We start from the raw sequence: 17,127 nt of genomic DNA, 5'->3' as shown, positions 1-17,127 counted from the left end.
TAAAAAACAACACAAACACAGGTGAACCATTTTTATTGTTATTTTTTAAAATGAAATTTAGAATGTGTTTTTTTTATTTTCACACATTCTCATCTTACATAAATTCCCATAAAGTCTGGGCTGCCTGTGGTTCCTTAGGCATAATTTGTACAGGTAATAGCATGATTTGTAGTGATATTTGGCATAAATATCACGAGTGACATTTCAAAATTGTTATACGAAATTTCACGAGCCGTTAAGCGAGTGAAATTTGAGACAATTTTGAAATATCACAAGTGGTATTTTTGCCACATATCACGTACAAATCATGCTATTATTTGTTTATACTACTACCCACAAAAGGTATGTAATTTTCACATGTAGGTATTTCAAATTAAGCTGAAATACCACTGCTCTAAGCCAATCAAATTGCAGAAATTTCTCATGTAGTAGTATAAAGTGGGGAAAACAGTGGTAGCTTCAAGAAAATTTTAAAGTGTTTCGATATAGTTTTTCAGAGACCATACCGATGTTTTTCAATTGCCTCTAAAGTGATTTTGATTTTGTTCTTGTCTGATCGCTACAAAATTTTCATCAGAGTTTGACTATGAATTGAAGTTTGTCAAAATGCAGTTGTTAGTAAAATCTATATCACTATGAGAACAATAAACAAAAAACTTAGAATCGATAAAATCCAAATTTTGCGATCTAGACCTGCTACTGAAAATCCAACTCCAGGAACGTAAAGTGCAGTGTTTAGCAAATAACCTCCGTGAAAAGTGAAAAATTATGATGTTTGAATTCAAATAAACCGAAATTATATTTTAAACCTTATATTTTCAATAGCCATGAAAAAATGTTTAATAAAAAAGTTCTAAAAAACTCAAATTAATATTAAGTAACATCATAAGGCTGCTGAACATCATATTTCGATGCTGGGAAAGTGTATTTTCTTTCTTCCGATCGTCAAAACTTGCCTGTTTTCTCACCACTCGTCTAAGTGCAACTTTATTCTAAATATATTTGAACTGTTAGCACTTTTCTGTTTTATCTCTAAAGAGATGGTCTGACACACTTGTCTTACCGAGGGATGTGATTACATACAGACAAAGGAAACTGTGTTTTATAAGAAAAAAGTTGACACAATCAACTTCGAAACATACTTACAAGCCAACAAAGTTTATGAACTAGAAAGGTTTATCATGGGGTACCTGGATAAAGGCGTCAGTGAATAGATCTTAAGTCAAATTCTACCTATGCTTAGAGAGTATACATAAGGTACCAAAATTTAGAAGGAAAATCTGAAATTTTATCAGAAGTCATATGGACATTTCTTCCAGTCACCCCTGGAAATAATGATGAATATGATCCATTAACTAATAAAACATAAATATTCCAAGAAATGTTATTGTAAATACTTTTGTTGGTCGAAACAAGCTCTCGTAATAATGTCACAGTCCTAGCTTGCATATCAGGTGCAGTGCATGCTTTACAAGTTACAATTCAACATGGCCACGCTATAGGCATAAGCAAACCATGAAATATTTACATTAAAATAACAAACTCTTTCCTCATTTTTTGTTGATGCTGACAGCATTATATAAATATCAAAAAAATCACTTAAGACAAACGAGAAGCACTTCTCTCTTGCACGCTCTTATCACCGCATAGCTCAGTGATGCACCTGTCCACTTTTACCATTTTGTTCATAATAAAATGATAAGAGGTACAGTATGAAAAGTCCACTAAAAGACAATGTGATTTTCTAATAATGTCCTAATGTCCTTCCAATAATGTTGCTGATCCTCACAATGGACACTCTAGTGCCATCTGATGTAAACAGGAGTTAAGCAAAGATATCAGGTATATTAGAGTCACTTGCTACTCGGCTGTTTTCAGTAATTTTGCAAGGAATTTCGGAGCTTGGTCTGCACCAAAAAAGATGTTCTCTTGGAGATAATCTGGCAAACTTTTCAAGACACCCTCTGCACCAGGACTTCTTGGGTTAGGACTGTATTCAATCTCATCAAACTCTTTGTCATGTGTTAACCTGAACTGTAGACCTGTAGGGATTAAATGGAATTAACTGAATTAAAAAAAAACAAAAATATTAATCCAAAATCAATAAACAAATCAATACATCACAAAGCACTACAACAAGCCACTGATCACAGAGAAAAAGACAAGACATCTAGTAATTTTAACTTCAGGTTGCTCCAAAGATGGATAATTTAAGCTAAGGTCAAGCCAAATTTTCAACAAAATTATCTCTTTTGAGAAAATATACCTAAACCTAAAAAAAAAAAATTCATTGAATCTTTACTCAAAGACCTGTAATGTCAACTGAAAATGACAGTCCAAAGCAGTCAACAAGAAAGTAAACCAAATTGTTCGTTAAATTTATGATGGGGACGGGGGGGGCAGGTGAGCTCCCAGATAAAAGTGAACAGGATTCTTGTCATCTCATATCCTGGTAATAATACGAAATACAGCAAAAACAGTAAAAACCCACAACTAAGAACCCGGCTTTTAAGAACCTGTTAGGCTAAAATTTGCCAGTTAGGCCCCATCTATACAAGAACCTGTTTAGCCTAAAATTTGAACAGGTTCTTATTTTCTAAAATCTGTAAAACAATTCTGTACACTTGGACAAATAACATAAGTCAACATTCATACTTGGAAATTGCCCTCAAATACAAAGTAAAACAAAGAAAAAACAGTAAATTTCCTTCCATTTATAAGGCTGGCCCAATCAATTTTGAAACACAAATTTCTCTCCATAGATAAGCCCCTCCGAATATAATCCCCTCCAAAAATAAGCACCTCAAAAAGGGCCTTTGAAAAATATAAGCCCCGGGGCTTATTTTCGGAATTTTACAGTAACTGATTTAAGGCAATTTGTCCCTTGCCTTAAAAAGGAAAATACTTACCATGTGCAGAGTTTGGATCTGGGAAAAATGTGCAGTTGAAACTTTGGAAGGAGCTGGTAAAATGGGCGTTGTTGTCACAGGATAAAGATACTCCAGTGAGCCGTGAATAAAAATTAATCACACTCCTCTGGTCTTCAATCAGTTGCTAAAAAATAAGGCAAAGATAACAAAAGACATTTGAAAACTCATAATAATCCGATAGGGCTGTCATTAGGAGCCAGGGGAATGAATGTGGCCTCCGGCTACTTTCATAGAAAAAAAGACGAAAAATAGAACCTAAAGAAATCCCTAGATGTTTGATCCCCTGCCTATTTGTTGTATTTACCCAGCAACTTGAAATCTTAGTGACGGCCGTTATCGATAAGACCCCTCTGCCACAAAAGAAAGGTAGCTTTCAATTTAACATAATAAATAATTTGTATAATATTAGATTACCTTTTCCTTAGAAATAGCTTCATTGCTGTAATTCTGTTCTCTAAAACTCTCATCTCTGTCTCTGTTTAAGACTGCCAGTTCCTGAGTAGCCTTGTTCTTTGAGATAGCTTTATCACTGTGATTCTGCTTTTTTTCACTCTCCTCTCTGTCCTGCTTCTCACGATTTTCTGCAGGAAAATTAAAAATATGTTTGTTGCAAGATACAATGAATTCAGGTCAAAATGTTTTTAACCTTGGTTGATTCTGATTCTAATTCAGGGTTTTCATTAAGTTTTAAAGTAGACAGCTAGGATGTAAAAGTAGGCAGCTTGGCAACTGGGTGCTGAAGGCAATTTCAGGCTTTCACTCTCACTTTACCCTATTTACCCAAAAAGTAGCTAGCTCAACCCTCAAAGTAGCCCCTTTTAAGTTTTTTAGCCGGCTGCCGGCACTTAATGAGAAACCTGCTAATTATTCATAATCATGAATAATGATAAGGGCTAGGGTACAAAGGAAATAAATACTTTGAGTTATCTAAAGGTCAGACTTGTCCTCTTTTAAAAGTAGAATTACCGTATTTACTTGAAGTGGGTAGAGGCAAAATTACCAAAAATGCTGCCCTTAAATAAATGTCGCAACCAATCAGAAGAGTGCTATAATTATTCAACAACTAAAATAAACAACTTGGTAATTATTTAGTAAACGACAGTCCCAACATCTGTGGACACACAAATTCTCCAGACCGACTTCAGTATATTTCCTTGAGAATAATTACAGGGAATTTGATTATAGATCAATGTATTTTTCCTGTTGGTGATCATTTTATTAATTCTCCTAACCTTTTCTATTGATTGTGTATTGACACTGTAAGGAGAAAATTGTTGTTGGTCACTCTTGGGACTTACGGGGTTAATCAAATAAGTTGGTATTTGCAGTCCTAATATTGGTTGTTTACCATTTACAAAATGTTTCTGGAAAATCCAGTTGGATTTAAAAAATGGAACACAATGCTCCAGCAGAAACTTTTCAGGAGCAAAGGAACATCTCAAAAGCTAGCCCTCTTTTTCTGGACAGAATGTCCCAAACAGAAATTTGTGTTCCATTTCTTCAAAGCCAAGTTTGATACCAGTTTGAGGCCTTCGTGGCCATTTTCCCGTAAATGGAACTGATTCGTACAAATCGTAAACGCAATTCCAGGAAGAAATTACCACTCTTGAATTTTGCTTACCATTTACCAAAACAGTGACCAGTCCGGAATATCCCTAAATTTAAGGACAGGGCCAGCTGATCACACGACACTTTTCAACCAATGAGAAGGCGCACTTGTGTTTATCAACAAACAAATCAAAACATCGCCCCAGTGATCAAACATTTTCAAAACAACGGACGGAGTCGGCGGACAGAATTAAAGATGAGCTAACAGTACTCGTCTAGGTTTCACATTTAATATTTCAAAGAAAACAATTCACGTGAGAGAATAAGAGCATTATTCATTGCAAGGAATCGTTGGGGAGTTCGAACTGATTCCGGACTGATCGCAGAGGTCGTGGCTTCACCGGCATGGGTTGCAGCTGTGGCTTGCAAGATTTTTGATAGAAGCAAACTGCTCCCGTGTAAAAATAGCCTTAGAGAGAGTGTGGAAATTTGTTGAGATCGTACAAAACAAGATTGGTACTATCTATTAACTTCTACGGGACAAGAATCAAAGAACCATTCATCATAACAAGGATAACAAGTAGTTCAAATTTATTAATTTTTCTTGCTTGTGTTTTGGTATTGTTTCGTGTTGACTTCACACGCATCTGGTGTTCCTCGCTTGCTGTAGTACCTGCAATGTTTTAATTTTATCCCAGATAATCAGTGCATGTTCAATGAGTAGCGAAATACATCATTTACACTTGAAATTTGCCTTCTTTCTTTGACTGTTTTTTAAGGGTGGATGAACATTTGGAGAATCCAGCAAAATTAAATCTTTCCAGATTTGGTGAATTTCAGAAAGAAAGCAGTTAGTATCTATCTTGCGCTTATGATCTTCAATTTCATCCCCACAAATTCGGCAAAGTGAGGCGAGATGTTGGACGTGAATATCCATAAGACCAATAAAGTTGTTTTGGCCTTGAAAAGAAAAGAGGCAAAGGCTCGTACTAATGCGAAAAAAAGTAATAACACGGCTCTGTGACAAACCCGGGAATGGAAAACGTACGTGTTTTGGACCTCGGAATTCAAAAATTGTGTAGCAAAATTCTAGGTTGTCTACCATCCCCACATTCAACATGATAAAAGTTAATCGATATGACAATCGAGGAAAAATATCTAGAACTTCGTAAAATTACTTCTTCACCTACCTTGAAAACCGACCAAAATCTCGCCCATACATCGCGTTGTTTAAAAGAAGAAATAAGCCACAAAATGTGTTGAATATTTCACGAGACTCTTCCAATATGGCTTCCGATACGCTGTCCACTTAAAAAAATTGTGTATACCTCATGAAAAGTCTTTAAAATATGCCTGAGAGCCTCGAAACGATGACTGATTCTGTCCGACTCCTTCCGCTGTTTTGAAAATTTTTGATCACTGCACTGCGGCGATGTTTTGATTTGTTTGTTGATAAACACAAGCGCGCCTTCTCATTGGTTGAAAAGTGTCGCGTGATCAGCTGGCCCTGTCCTTAAATTTAGGGATATTCCGGACTGGTGACCTGACCGGTTTACCCACAAAAATGGTAAACAACCTTTGTTTCTATATAGCTAGGGTTTCATGGTGACTATAAATTTTAGAAAATGCCAAGCGGGAATTCTAATGAAAGAACTTCTTAAATAAGTGTCAATTAGAGTGCTGTCGGATAGCTTGAGGCTAAGGGAGCAAACTGTTAGACTAGCATGTTTTTTTTTTATTATGAGTTGTCCAAAAAGTAAGCAACATTCCCACAGATAAACATGATATAGAATAATATTGGGGAAAAAGGGTGGGATCATAGGTCTGCATGACTGCTCCGGGCCATTACACTTCAGCAACAGCTTGCCCCACAGCCAAGCGATTGTTTTTTTACAATTTTCATCTCACCCTGAGTTTTGGTTCCATATATGGCCCTATCAGTGACTGGTGCCAGGTGTTGAATTTCACTTCCACCAATTACTTTCAATAAGCTTTCCATACTTGTTGCTTTGATTGAGAAGTTTGTGTATATTCTCGACAACCTCGCTTGTTCAGAGAGAGTATGCATCTTTTTTCCAAGGGTATGCTCCCCAAGGACGTGGTTTTCATACCAAACTAGTCCATAATCAGAAACCCTAGGTCGCTGGAAAAGGAACTCATTGGAAGGATTTAAGTGACTCAAGTATTTCTCAAAGGAACAAACAGGGCAAAAGGGGCCACTGTTTGCTATCATCACTCCCTCTTCGCCTGGAACGTCCCGCGCTTTGAGATTTTTAGTCCGTGGATCCGTTGTTTTTAATACCACGTAACGTTTGCCTTCCGAGTTCACTTTTATTACGAAGTCCTTCTTTTTAAGTTGGCGCAGATTCTGTCTAGATTTTCCTCCGCGACCAAAAAAGAACATTACTTCAAAGAACACCTTGTTTTGTAGCATAGCGGGATTTGCTACATTGAAAAAACCGCTGTGATACAATTTCTTTAAGTCTTCGTCACCTATTGGAGGTTTGTGTTCAGTTTTACCTAGACCTTTCTTTATCAACTCTTCGCATCGTTCTTCGTAAACTTGGTTGGCTTCCTTGAACACCTTGTCCTTTATAATATCAATATTAAGCGCTTGCTTGAAGTGTCTACACAAACCAAATCGCAAAGCAGTGAGCGTGCTTTTGGTATAAAGCTGTCCATCTTTCTTTCTTACTTCGACGTAGAAACTCGGCAAAACCGTCGCCAATTCCTTGGCAGTGCAAGGGCTTTGAATGCCTTTCTCTTGAAGAAACGCTTCAAAAACTAAGCGACAAGCTTTGGTAGATTTTTGGGTGCTTTTACTGTCTTTATCATTGAGTAACTCGGAAATTTCTTCCTCGGCTAAACTTTTAAACCTGCTGTCCGCCATTTTTACGCTCTTCAGCTAGGTGACGCCAGCGCGCCCAGTTTCAGTACATTATTTGACGAATGACGTCACCGTGAACTTCCAAATTTGGTCAACACTAACAGTGATTGTACTATAAAGATTCGAAACGGTGCAATATTTTTAAAGACCTCCGCCCTAGAATGTTTTATTCAATTAGGCACTCAGTGCAGTTGTTTAACCAGGGATGCCATTCCCTTATATTAGTAATAATTCAATTAAAGTTAATAATTGTAATTGTAATTGAAACTAATAATTCAGGTTGGTTTTGGCCAATTCTTTATTTTCTCTGCGAGACATCAACTTGACACTTGGACTCTTGCCCCCCAGAAGACAAGTGGTGTGGCTTGATTCTGTGGGTGTTGGGGGTTCTGGGTCAGGGCTTCAAATCAGAGTGCGCGGATATTTTTCATCAGAGTTTTCTCTGGTTGTTGCGCCATAAAAGGGCGAAACAGCTGTCTATGGCTACAATCCAGCTCTGTTTTGAGTTCTTTCGGTGTCGTGTTGATGTCTTGCAGAGTTAATTTTCACGTAGTACGATCAGCATTGCAGTATTCTGCTTGCAGAATTTAATATGTCTACATTAATAATTGTACATAATAGTTATGCAAATTTCAGATTGATGCTACTGCATCTGAGTAAAGTGAAATAAGGTCAGGTTTTCATCCATTCAATTATTTCAGTTTTTAAGTATATGTTTATACCTTTTTCCTCCTTCATATATTGAAGTTGTTCTTTGGTGTTTTCCAGGTCACTGCGCAGCCTCTCAACAGCTCCTTTCTTTATCTTCACTTCTTCATTCAAGAGAGAGCACTTCTGCTTCTCCAAGCTGAGGTTGGATTTCAGTTCACTCACAAGCGTATCAGATACTAAGAAAAACATGTGATATATCTTACCGCTGAGTTTAATGGAGTGGAACCCTCTTAATACTGTTGGGCAAAATTCTGGTTAGTAGTAATTTCAAGGTGGCCATGTTCAAGTGGATAAACAAGTGGCACCTTCCATTCAACTAAAAATTCTGGTTTGAAATTTCAGAAATTCGACGTGCCCAATGGAACAGTACATTCCAGTTGCACAAACCCAATCAAACCCAAGCTGCCGCACGCTTGGTTATTGTTCTTGTAAGCAGACAACAATTTTGTCAAATGGAAGGGGACATTTTTATCTGACCGACTGAAATGACCGGACCAGTCAAAGTGGACCATCTTCAAAGGTGTTTCCAAATATTCCAGTCAGACCAAACCAAAATGGTTTGTTTCATTTGATTTTTAACTGGAATTTCTGGAATTTTGGGCTAAATGCAAGGCTGTGCTCTAGCAGAGCACGGTGGCCCCTGGGGCCTAACTTTTGCCCTCGGGCGACAAGAAAATCTCAGATTTTTCATACAAATCATATGCTGGGCACCATAGATTTTACAGTTTCAGAGCACTGGGCTCCCTTCAATTTTCCTTAGAGCACAGCCTTGAAATGGAAAGTGCCTTAATTAGGTTTTCAGAAAAGAAAAACATAGTGTTTTTTACTTTGGGTGCAAAGGATTCGGTCATTGTAACAAGTTGGTCATGAAAACAGGGTTCATTGTCTTCTTTTAGTAACATCATTAAGACTTTCAAGTAATGTTTAATCCTTTGTCTCAAAAGATTTTGCTTAGCAGTGATAACAATAAAAGTGAGTGAGAATATTGTCTAGCATTGACAGCCTGCATTGAAGGGGATAGGAAAGGCAAAGACGATGCAGACAACTTCCTTATTCGTTTCCCCAGGCTAAGGGTAGTGTACAATAATGGTGGTATTCACAGTAGAGATGGTTCCTCTCAGACAGGTTTTCCATCAGATGATACATGCCAGATAGTTAGTCGAACATCGTAATGTCAGTGAAAACAAAACAGTTTTCTTTCTGGGGGAATAATCAGTCTGACTTTATTTTTACACTTATATGTCTTTAGACAGATTAGATGGATTATCTGATAATGGCCACTGATACAATCACTGTTAAATAAAACAAAATGTATTTATAAATCTAACCTTTCACATTCCTCTCTGCATTCTTTTGAGCCTTCAAAAATGTGTTTTGTAGTTGCTTCATCGCATTCAGAAGGGTGAGATATTTATTTTTGTAAAAAATCTCATCATCAGACTAAAAAAACATTAAAAGTAAAAATAACGATTGCCACAATTTGTCAATAACTTGAAGTTTTAACATAATGAAACCTTTCCCCTCCCGCAAACTGATTTTTGTATATCTTTCTCACCAGTGGCAGATCTAGGTGGGGTGGGGGAGGGGAAGGAGGGTACTGGTTCCAAAAGATCAAAAATAATCTAAATACCTAGAACATATTATAGTGGTTCAGTGACTAAGTGCTTTGAAACCAACATTGCTACCACTGAGGATTGCTTGAAAGACCTGATTAGTTGATTTTCCAGGAAAGGTCGAGCAAAAGTTGGACCCTTTCTATCAAAAATAATCTCGATCCACTTGTGCTCAAGGATGAATGAAAAATGAAATCTTAACTCACACCCACATTCTGCTCATCCTCTTGTGTCTGTGGACATCTGCTCATTCTCCAAAGAATATCCTCATCGCTATCATGCCCTTCTTCCCTTACCCTAGGATTAAAGCTGACCTCCTCTATGGAAGACGTCAAAGGAGAATTTCCATTCACAGTGTCACTTGCATGATGCCATCCTTTGTTGTTCTTTTTACACTGGCTGCGACGTAAAGCACTGTAACTCCTGATTCTTGCTGCAATACAGCCAGCTGGAGTCTTTGAAATTACCTCATGATCACCACAGGTAGCATTCAAACCAGGTGATCTATAATCAACATTTTGACTTTCCTGGTGATTCTCCTTGTTTATGTGCTTCTTGCTGGAATTTAACAGTACTCTTTTATTTTCCTTGATGTTTCGTGTGGGTATTCTGTTTGAACGACATCTACCAGATTTTACATTGTTGCCCTTGTTTTCTTTTTGATTGGCTGTAATGTTGCTGATGTCTTTGAGGGATGAGTTGTTAGAACTGTTTGAAGAAGTTCTGGAAGATCTTTTAGTTGCAGCAATCTAATACAAGAACAAAATAATGATCATGACCTGCTGAAAATATCCTATCAAGACTAGTTTCTGTCCCTTTGAAACCACCCCATCTAACTCACACAAAGTCCTTTGCAGGGAGGCTCTGGCTGTTAGGCTTCACATAAAACCTTGTCGAGTACCCCCACACCCCCCTCCCCCCTCCCCCCAGTATTTTTAACAGAGTTTTAAATATTAATTAAAGAATTATTAAATATTAATTTTTAAATACTATTCAATTTATTTATTTTTTATTTTACTTGATTTCAAAACATAATAAAACGACTGAAGCTGTCTCAGACGGGGCCTGCATTATGATGAATTACCAACAAAACAATCTGTAATAAGGTATGGTCTCTAGTAGGCCATTAGGGTTCTGCTGGAGACAACAAACTCATTTTAGTAACATCCCACCGGCATAGCCTGCGGACACAGACGTATTTTCGGTCGTCGCTTCTCTACACCTTTGTGTCCGCAGCCTGGTTACGCCCGGCAATGTATTATGAAAAGTACTCAAGGATCGGAAGGGTTCCTGAAAAGTGTAGATAGAATTGATGAACTATATCGAGACCTGCCAATAAACGTACACCTAAACATCGAGAATTCCGTTTCTCACCTTAGTTGGTGGCTCAAGATCTTTTACTTCGTTTTCTTGTTGTAGTATCTTTCGTTTCACTGAAGAGCGGGTTGCATACCGACGTCGAACAACATTTGTAGTCGCTGGAGTTTCTTCTTCGATTCGCGGTCTGCTTTTTTGCTTCGAACATGATCGGGTAATGACAGGCATTATTCCTCTACGTTTGAAATCTCCGCCTCTTAACCATAAATGAGCTAAATTTCTTCATCAAAAGTCAAAAGTTTTCGCATAGTTAGTCTACTAACAATGGTTTTCGAAAATATTTGAATTTTACCTCCAACGGCGCTTATATCCCATATGTCATTGCGCTCTTCAAGGAACTGTCACATTTATTACTTTTAGTAGGGTATGGTGAGTTGCGTCACTTTTATTGAGTATGCTCCATGTAGTATCAAACAAACTGCCCTAATTGATCTGCTTTTGCGATCACTTATATTGCAATTTAAATTAATAACTGTTGATTTAGGTTTAAAGGGCCAAAAAAAAGTTGAAGTATGCCCGCTTGTTACTGATTTGCCCTGGACTACCCTGGTGAAGACAAATTGGTACATTTCAGTTCCGCGAGAACATGTTCGTGTTGTTTTCTGCAGCCTGTTTTCGTAGCTCAGCTGTTAGACTTTTGCGTGCTTATGGTAACGCGATGACTTCGGATATTTCAGACAAGGTATTTTCTATCACTGGTCTTTCATGATTACATAATGTTTTTGAAGATTAGTTATTCCTGGGTATGTTTTGCAGCGAGGTTATTTTTGCAGATAGTACAGAACGCCGAACGACTGCCGATCGCTGGATGTCACTCTAAAGTAGTTAAATTTTGTAAATTTATAGAGTTGAGAAACAGAGTATATCAAATTCCAGTCTGGGTGATTGTTCCGAGTGAACTGAACCTGGCCTTGATTCATTCAGTTTCTTGTAAAATATCACTGACCTTCAGCAGGGCTGTCAACCCCCCCGCCCCCCAACGTCATCCAATATTGAGAACTGATAGGAATGATAGATGACGTCATATTACACGACAAATGACGTCATTGGTGCCGATGGTTATAGCACATAAACAGTTCTTATTTAGCCACATTATTGCTGAAATTACAGAGGCATACCAGAATTTATGAGGAAACGTTCCATGTTTTCAGTAGCTCAAATATTTGAAATTTTATGATTGGAAAGTCGAATCTACAAGGAATAGCAACTTTCGTGATTATCTGGGAGATATCAGACTCTAATGCGGAGACTGGGGGATACAGTCCAAAATCTGGAGTCTCCCAGAGTTGACAGCACTGCCTTCCCAGGGGAAGATCTAGGGGGAGGGTGCAGGGGGTGCGCACCCCCCCCCCGAGATGACCTGCGGTTTTCTAATACAACTGGTATTCTGCAAAAAAAAAAAAAAACTATGTGGTTTATTGGTGTTGAAGTAGAGCAAGAGACAAGTGCACCCCCTCCTAAAAAAAATCCTGGATCCTCCCCTGCTTCCGGTCGGCCGTTCAGCATCCCAAACTGACTCCTGCCGGCAACATTAACCCTTCTGCTCTGACCCCTGCCATCAATTCACCATTTTCACATTGCCCATAAAATGCCTTGTTTACCTACAAAATTTTGCAAGAGAAATTGAACACAAAGCTTACGCAAATTTTTGGGGGTTAACAAGTTGTATTATGAGCAAATGGGAAAATGATGAACTTTCCCAACAGTGCCCCTACCTCCCCCTCCCCACCTGAATTCAACAAACTTATGCCTTTCAGATTTCAGAGAACAAAATGTTTGGAACATGGCAAACTTAAGCTACACTGTTTTTATGTTTTTACTGTCAATTTATTTTAAAATTCTGAACAACAATCAGTATTTAAAACCATTAATGAGCGCATCAACAAAGTGCATAGCCTGGGACCAGGCTCCGCAGTCAGGGAAAAGGCAAAAAAAATATGCCAAGCAAGCTGAGCGGTAGTTTCCCCCTCACCAGTCCACTGCTGCAACCCACCCAATGTCATGCCCTGAAGTTGCTGTTTTTTAATTGTCTTTTAGCCAGCTCTACATGAAGCAGTTGGTAAGATCTCTTGGTTGTTAGGGAAGTGGAAAGGAGAAGGGTGTGGTGTTTATCCAACCATCTCGCCATTCATGTATGGTGAAGAAATTGTTTTCAACCATGTAGGACAGCCCATGTTTTCTTACAAGTAAGTGAGAGGTTATTTGCATTATTAAGGCATTACACTTGTGATCATGTGATCAAGACACCAAGAATCTCTATAAAATGCACACATTAAGTTGGTCCATGCTCTCCTTCCACCTTTTTTTCACTCTCCATCAGGTGGACAGCTCTCTAAGACAAACAACGTTTGTTGATCCTAGGTAGGGTTGTCCATCCTAGCAATAAAATGCTCATACTTTTTATTTCATCATCATTTCATTTATTTATTAATTTCAGCTCAAGAACGTGGCATGCAGAAAATGGAAAACCTATGCATCATGAAACTGGGTGGCTAAGAATTAAACCAGGAACATCCACACTGGCTTTTATAATTGCACAGAATACAGGTATTTAATGGCAGCTCACTAGCCTGTATTTTTCAAAAAAAATGTTTATGTTACAGTCGAACCTCTCTAATATGGACACCGAAGGGACAGAGCAAAATGTCCGTATTAGAGAGGTGTCCGTTGTATAGAGGTCATGAATATTACGTCACTTTAAAGGCTCCATTGATGGTATTAAGTGTTCTTTAAGTCAAAATTGGCCCAAAAAAGGCTTTGAGGTGTATTTGAATTGTTTAATGGACAGTGTAAATCATTACAATACAAGCTGTACAATTCCAAAAACATATGGCAAACTGTAATACAGTTTCCGAACAGTAACGTAATAGAACAGTAACAAGTGTAGCGAACACTAACATACAGTAGAGTATTTAATGAAAGTTCTTTGTTATTGATTCATTTTGCGTTAAAGAAGTCTGTAATGTTCTTCTGAACAGCATTCGCTAGTCGTTTTTTGACATACAACGACTGAGCTTTTGAAGTAATCTTGCATAACTCATCAGCCAAATTTGATTCACCTTGTGCAGTAAAAAAATCAGAAACATGGTTAAGTTCTGAGCAAGCCTCACTATATGACTTCACTTTTAGCGGCTTTGGCGCTTGAAGATCATCCAGCTCTGAGATCTCTTCATCGTCAATGTCTGCACCTTCATTGTCACCATTTGAGTCTGATGACAAACTTGATAGGAACCTTTCCTCCCAGTTTTCACCTAACTCTTGACAGACCGGAAGAAGACTTTCGTTTGCAATAGCTTTGTGTGCAGACACAGCAGTGTCACCACATGACTCGTTCAGTAACATGAGACAATTGATTACACTCTGATATGTAACGACAAACAGGAAATCATGTTGAATAAGAACTGTTATCATTGGAGTGTCTGTAATAAAGAGGTTCAGTTTGTATGAATTTTCTCTCTGGGGCCGAGATTTCGTGTCCGTTGTCCGTATTATAGAGGGTCCATATTATAGAGGTTATTTTTACAAAGAATGTATGGGCATTTTCCCGGGACCAAGTGAACTGTCCGTATTAGAGAGGTGTCCGTAAGGAGAGGTTCGACTGTACTATAATTTATTGTTACTGTACATTTCAACAGGTGTCACTGAAATTGAGGAGGGTGAGGTTGAAGGACACAAGATTTGTCTTCTTTCTCACACAGTTGGAAGAATGAGCTTTGCTGCAGAGCCAAAAGTCCTCAAGGTACAGTACAAGAAGCACTGTACTTGTTATTACATTGTGAGATTTCAAATTCAGCTTAAATTGGAATAACAGGTTACTGGTAAAGTTCTGTGGGCAAATTCTCCTTTGTTTCACAAGCAAACACAAGGCAGGTTTAAAGCAGAATCAGACAGTTAGTCAGATTAATCGCATGTTTCCAGGCACCCCTGTATAGTGAAAGTTGTTGCATTTAGTACAGCTCCATGCCTCTAGTTTAGAGGAGTTTGAAACATAGGGTTGCTAAGATCCTTCTTGAATTTTTGATTTTTCTTTTTTGTTATCCTCTTTGCTTAAATCAAACACAGATTGAGAGGATTTACACTCTAAAGGATGCCAACACATTAGAGCTGGAGTGTTTTATGGAAACTACCAACACAGAACATCAGAAACATCTGCATATCACATACAAGAAAGTCGGTGAATAACATCCAACAAGGTGCATGAATTTCAAGTGAGAGAACTCGCTAATTAATTTTATTCAGTGTAATATAATAGTTTATGACATCAGCCATGAGCTGTATAAATACAGGTAGTATTCTCTAAGTATAAACCACCTTTTTATAGTAGGTGATCAAAGTTACAACCTTGTTTTCTATGTCTTACTCCATGGGATGAGAGAGAACCAGAGACTAAGGCTGTATGAACTGCAAGCTTTGAGTCACTTATAGTTAACTCTTTGATAGTTTCATTTTCAAAGTAAAATCTCTTGCTGTTAGTTTCATTTAATGTTTATTTCCAAGTTTTAATATAAGGGAATTTCAGTTTGCTTTCTGCAGGTATGGTGAGCACTAAACAAAACATCCATTGGGCAGCCTCTTACACTGTCTGACATACTATCGACAGAATTAACAAAAATAGTAATAATAACAGTAGTGTAAACTTTAATGTAGGGGGAGCAACATTAGATTTCAGCATTATAGGGAGTGTACATAAAATGATGGTGAATATAGTTGCGGAAGATAAAATATTGTAATACATTTAAAAAAGTGGTAACATACAATTAGAGCTTGTTTCAGTTTTTCCTTTCATGAACAAAACAAGAGTGGCTAGACTATTAAATGAGAGTTGATTTAGTTTTGAACAAGTTGTTGGGTGATAATTAGTATAGGTAATAGCATGATTTGTAGTGATATTTGGCATAAATACCACGAGTGATATTTCAAAATTGTTATACGTAATTTCGTGAGCCGTTAGGCGAGTGAAATTTAAGACAATTTTGAAATATCACGAGTGGTATTTATGCCAAATATCACGTACAAATCATGCTATTATTTGTTTATACTATTACCCACAAAAGGTTTGTAATTTTCACATGTAGGTATTTCAAATTAAGCTGAAATACCGCTGCTCTAAGCCAATCAAATTGCAGAAATTTCTCATGTAGTAGTATAAAGGGAGAAATCACAGAAATTTCAAAGTGCGGTAAAGAGATAACTATAAGGATGATTGTTTATCCTGGCTTAAAAGTCACGTGATTAACAATAATATTATATGAAGAGACCCAGTGGCACAGAAATAAGAGGTTATTTAGCATTTAATAAACATTTTACAGTTTCCTCTTTACTGTGTGGTAGAGTTATTTCCCAGACTGACTATGAACCAAAATCCTAATATTCTTTCGCCACTGACCAGTTTCTCATAAAATGACACCCATCCCCTGGATGCAAAGAAAGTCAGTTTTACAGCCTGCCATTCGGACAAGCTGTAGCTAGCACGTACTAGCCCACAAGTCATTTCAACTAGCCCCAAAACCCTTTTTGATTAGCTGGATTGATTACAATCCTTCTGTAATTTGAATTTCCCCCAAAACAGCATTTGCCTGTTGGGCAAGTTAAGAACAAACATCACTAGCCCGATAGCAAAATCCACTAGTCCTAGGCTATTGGATATGGCTTTCTTTGCATGCTGATCCCAGACTAAACTTCTTGGGAACCCAACCCTTCACAACAGCATATAAGTGTATAGCCCATATACAGGCATAAAACAATGCCTGCCCCTTGAGCATTTTAGGGAGTTTAAGATACCATGACCGCAACAGCAGCAAAAATGTCACTTAAAAAGTGGCTTCTCGTTCTTTGAAACTTCAGTGCGATTATCCGAACTCACTCACTTTGTCCAATCATTCTTAAGAAAGAAATTCAAGTTTAGGGAGAGAAAGAGAAATTTGTCATCGTGACGTATGTTCATGTTATTGATGAAACGTGAAATTTGGCAATTCACGTCGTAGTTGTACAGTGATGGCAAAGAAATGAACCAAAAAGCGTGTGTTGAGAACTGCAGCCTCGTATACTAAAAACAACTCCC

The 17,127-nt window shown here is 37.8% G+C and overlaps 2 protein-coding genes across 3 annotated transcripts; one reads left to right on the top strand and one right to left on the bottom strand.

The window, feature by feature from the left end:
- Nucleotides 1-18: 18 nt before the first annotated feature.
- LOC140951327 (uncharacterized protein KIAA1958-like) lies at nucleotides 19-11,258 on the bottom strand. Of its 2 annotated transcripts, XM_073400585.1 has the most exons (7): nucleotides 11,064-11,258; nucleotides 9,902-10,438; nucleotides 9,405-9,516; nucleotides 8,088-8,252; nucleotides 3,345-3,511; nucleotides 2,910-3,054; nucleotides 19-2,042 (listed from the first exon to the last, which is right to left on the bottom strand). In XM_073400585.1, the coding sequence occupies exons 1-7, from the start codon at nucleotides 11,232-11,234 to the stop codon at nucleotides 1,861-1,863; spliced, it is 1,479 nt and encodes a 492-aa protein (XP_073256686.1). In that variant the 5' UTR covers nucleotides 11,235-11,258; the 3' UTR covers nucleotides 19-1,860. The 2 variants fall into 2 exon arrangements, with proteins under 2 accessions (XP_073256686.1, XP_073256687.1); XM_073400586.1 differs by lacking the exons at nucleotides 8,088-8,252; nucleotides 9,405-9,516; nucleotides 9,902-10,438; nucleotides 11,064-11,258 and adding an exon at nucleotides 6,387-7,774.
- A 343-nt stretch (nucleotides 11,259-11,601) lies between these two features.
- On the top strand, nucleotides 11,602-15,450 carry LOC140951344 (peroxynitrite isomerase THAP4-like). Its single transcript, XM_073400612.1, has 5 exons — nucleotides 11,602-11,748; nucleotides 13,104-13,252; nucleotides 13,504-13,613; nucleotides 14,702-14,805; nucleotides 15,129-15,450. The coding sequence occupies exons 1-5, from the start codon at nucleotides 11,653-11,655 to the stop codon at nucleotides 15,246-15,248; spliced, it is 579 nt and encodes a 192-aa protein (XP_073256713.1). The 5' UTR covers nucleotides 11,602-11,652; the 3' UTR covers nucleotides 15,249-15,450.
- The last annotated feature ends 1,677 nt before the right edge of the window (nucleotides 15,451-17,127 follow it).

This window comes from Porites lutea, chromosome 10 (genome assembly GCF_958299795.1).
Source record: "Porites lutea chromosome 10, jaPorLute2.1, whole genome shotgun sequence".
NCBI classification, from domain to species: Eukaryota; Metazoa; Cnidaria; class Anthozoa; order Scleractinia; family Poritidae; genus Porites; species Porites lutea.
This window is presented reverse-complemented; position numbering and strand designations above follow the sequence as displayed.